This window comes from Castanea sativa, chromosome 9, assembly GCF_040712315.1.
Source record: "Castanea sativa cultivar Marrone di Chiusa Pesio chromosome 9, ASM4071231v1".
Lineage (NCBI taxonomy): Eukaryota > Viridiplantae > Streptophyta > Magnoliopsida > Fagales > Fagaceae > Castanea > Castanea sativa.
Window position 1 is genome coordinate 39898038 of NC_134021.1, and position 2865 is coordinate 39900902.

Consider the following 2865-nt stretch of genomic DNA (forward strand, 5'->3'; position numbering starts at 1 on the left):
ACCAAACTTTAGTCATAAATTTTGAAGCATTTTCAATAAATTTAGTCTCAAGTATAGTTAAAAGCAAGACTAGTATATAATTAGAACTTTTTTCACCAAAAAAAAAAAGAATAATTAAAAATTCCATGCTCAGTACATGTTAAAGAAAACACAAAAGCTATATCATAAATAATTGAGCTTTCAACCTGAATCAAATCAATTAATTGTAGATTAAAGCTTGAGAACACAAACAATTTTTTTTTTTATTCAAAATGATTCATCATGTGAGTTCAATCTATGATCATGTAGCAATATTTTAGTTTCTCACATGCTTGTCACAATTTTATAGATTATTCTTCAAAATTGACGGGGTCATTAGATTTTGTATGTGATAATAATGATTATTTTTGGAAAGATTATCAATTAAATCATACAAAATATATATGTTTCCCATTTTCTTCCAAAAATAAAAAATAAAAAAAACGTTTTCCATTTAGGAAATTTCTGGTATTTTTTTATCAAAGTCATATAGTTGGTTTAAAAATTATTAATATTTTCTTCTGAAAAAAGGTATCAATATATAGTCACTATTTATTACTATAAATAGAATACGACTATACTAAACTACTACTCATTTATGATAACAGTATTGTTTGTTATCGATTCCCTCCAAAACTCTGCTATATATACTCTAAGCAGAGCCTAGACTGTAATTAAGAGAGAAACAATACAACTCAGTTTTCTCATTATCTCTACAAATTCTCTCTCTCTCTCTCTCTCTCTCTCTCTCTCTCATAGTTTTTCACAACAAACATACAGAATTGAATCGCCTTATTGGGTGCAAACTTGCTTTGGCCAGAATGGAGCATGTTATTTCCATGGAGTTCGATTCGAGGAAGGGTATCAGAAGAGAAGCCGGAGAAACATGCAGCGGCGCCACTGAGGAGGTTCAAACACAGAACATTGCAATCGAAACTACCAAGCTGAAAGAAAGGTTCAAAACAGTGATGGAGGCTAGAAAAAATGTATTCCGTCAATCTCGAACACCAAAGATACAAAAGGTTATATTCTTGCTGCGAGATCACAAGGATTTCAAGAAGTACTTTGAGCCTCGAATGGTATCATTCGGCCCTATCCATCATGGTAAGGAAAATTATCAGCTAGGAGAGAAGCACAAGCTTGTATTGACATATGAGTTCATTAAAGATAGTGGCAACACTATACAAGAAGTATACAAGAAGGTTGAGGAGAATATCAAGGAATTGAGGGAATGCTTTGAGGAAGAGGTGACCAAAGGCTATGATGATGAGGCACTCGCTTGGCTCTTGTTCGTGGATGGCTGTGCAATACTACAGTACATCATATACTGTGCTAATAGTACTATCAAGTTCAAAGAGTTGAGTATAAACAATGACAGTGTAGCCTTTGGACAACAAGATTTGTTTTTGCTGGAGAATCAGCTTCCCTATATTCTCCTTGAATGGTTGATGAGTTTGAGTATGAGGAAAATGGAGTTGGAGAATTCGATTAATAGATTCATTAATGGGTTCGTTAAGGTACAAAACAATCAGCATTCAAATTGCTGCCAAAATTGGTTATCAAAGCAACTCTGGCAGAGTGTATTCAAGCAGCAACAAGGAGACAGCCGTTGCTCACTGCAGTCACAAGATCAAACAATAACAGTGGATATTATGGAGCCCAAGCCCAAGCCCATTCATCTTCTCGACAAACTAAGGACAAGTCTCTTGGCTAAGCATGGTGGACAACGGGTTCCTAAAATCGACCCAAAGAGTACTCAAAAGTCAGATCAAAACGACGATTGGCAATCCTATCGCAATGTTCAGGAGCTTCAAGCAGCAGGTATCTATTTGAAACGCAGTAAAAATGATAGCTTTAGTTTGAGTGACATATATTTTAGTACATTATTCCCTTGTTTCGGATTTCTCTGGCTTCCTCCAATTAAAGTAGATGACTCAACCGGGCCCAAGTTTTTCAATTTGATAGCCTACGAGATGTGCCCGGATTTCGACAATGATTATGGGGTCACCTCTTACATATCCTTCCTCGATTCACTCATTGATGAAGCCAACGACGTTAAGGAGCTAAGGAAAGTAGGGGTACTCCAAAACCTTCTTGGCAGCGACCAAGAAGTGGCTCAACTCTTCAACGAGATAGGCACCGACTTGGTGCCCAACCCCGAAATATATGCCGAGGTCAGATCCAGTATACAGAAGTACTACAAGAACAAGTTCTTGACCTGGACATCTCAAGTCATTCACGACCATTTCAGTAGCCCCTGGACGATCTTAGCTTTCATTGCCGCAATTTTTGCACTTATTCTCAGTACTTTACAAACTTGGTACACGGTCCCCTGGCTTAATGAACTGGTATAAAAAGGGTAGTATTAATGTATTATACACTGTTACACATAAATATATACGAACAAGTGAAAAGCAACTGGACTATGACTAGATTTTAGAATTTCAGTTACTTTTTTGCTTGTAAACTTGCGTATAATAGTACATGTGTAATAAATTTTATCCATAATAAATAAATAAATAAATAAGTGAAATTCTATTTAGCCTGTTCAGTTTGCCGTTTCCAAATAAAAGTTCCTTATGGCTCTGCACCCTTCATGAACATAGCCGCGAAGGACCATCTCAATCTGTTCGTTTACTTTCTTTTTGTCATTTGTATGGAAGTATAAATTAAATAAGTTGGGTGAATGTACCCAATCACTACGAAAATGTTAAAGTTACAAATATGTTACAGCTGCCTGATTTTTATTTTCGTGTGAGGAGTGTTTGAGAGAAACTGTAATGAAAATAAATTAATAAATATTTTGTCCACAAGAAGTTTATTTTATGATTTAGTTTTGCAATTAAA

At 35.3% G+C, this 2865-nt stretch overlaps 1 protein-coding gene across 1 annotated transcript; it reads left to right on the forward strand.

Annotated features, from left to right (window-relative positions):
* Window positions 1-836: 836 nt before the first annotated feature.
* LOC142609391 (UPF0481 protein At3g47200-like) lies at window positions 837-2372 on the forward strand. The gene has a single exon (XM_075780969.1). The coding sequence runs from the start codon at window positions 840-842 to the stop codon at window positions 2370-2372; it is 1533 nt and encodes a 510-aa protein (XP_075637084.1). The 5' UTR covers window positions 837-839.
* The last annotated feature ends 493 nt before the right edge of the window (window positions 2373-2865 follow it).

Coding starts and splice junctions, on each gene's coding strand:
- LOC142609391 (XM_075780969.1), top strand. CDS start 840: ATGGAGCATGTTATTTCCATGGAGTTCGATTCGAGGAAGGGTATCAGA.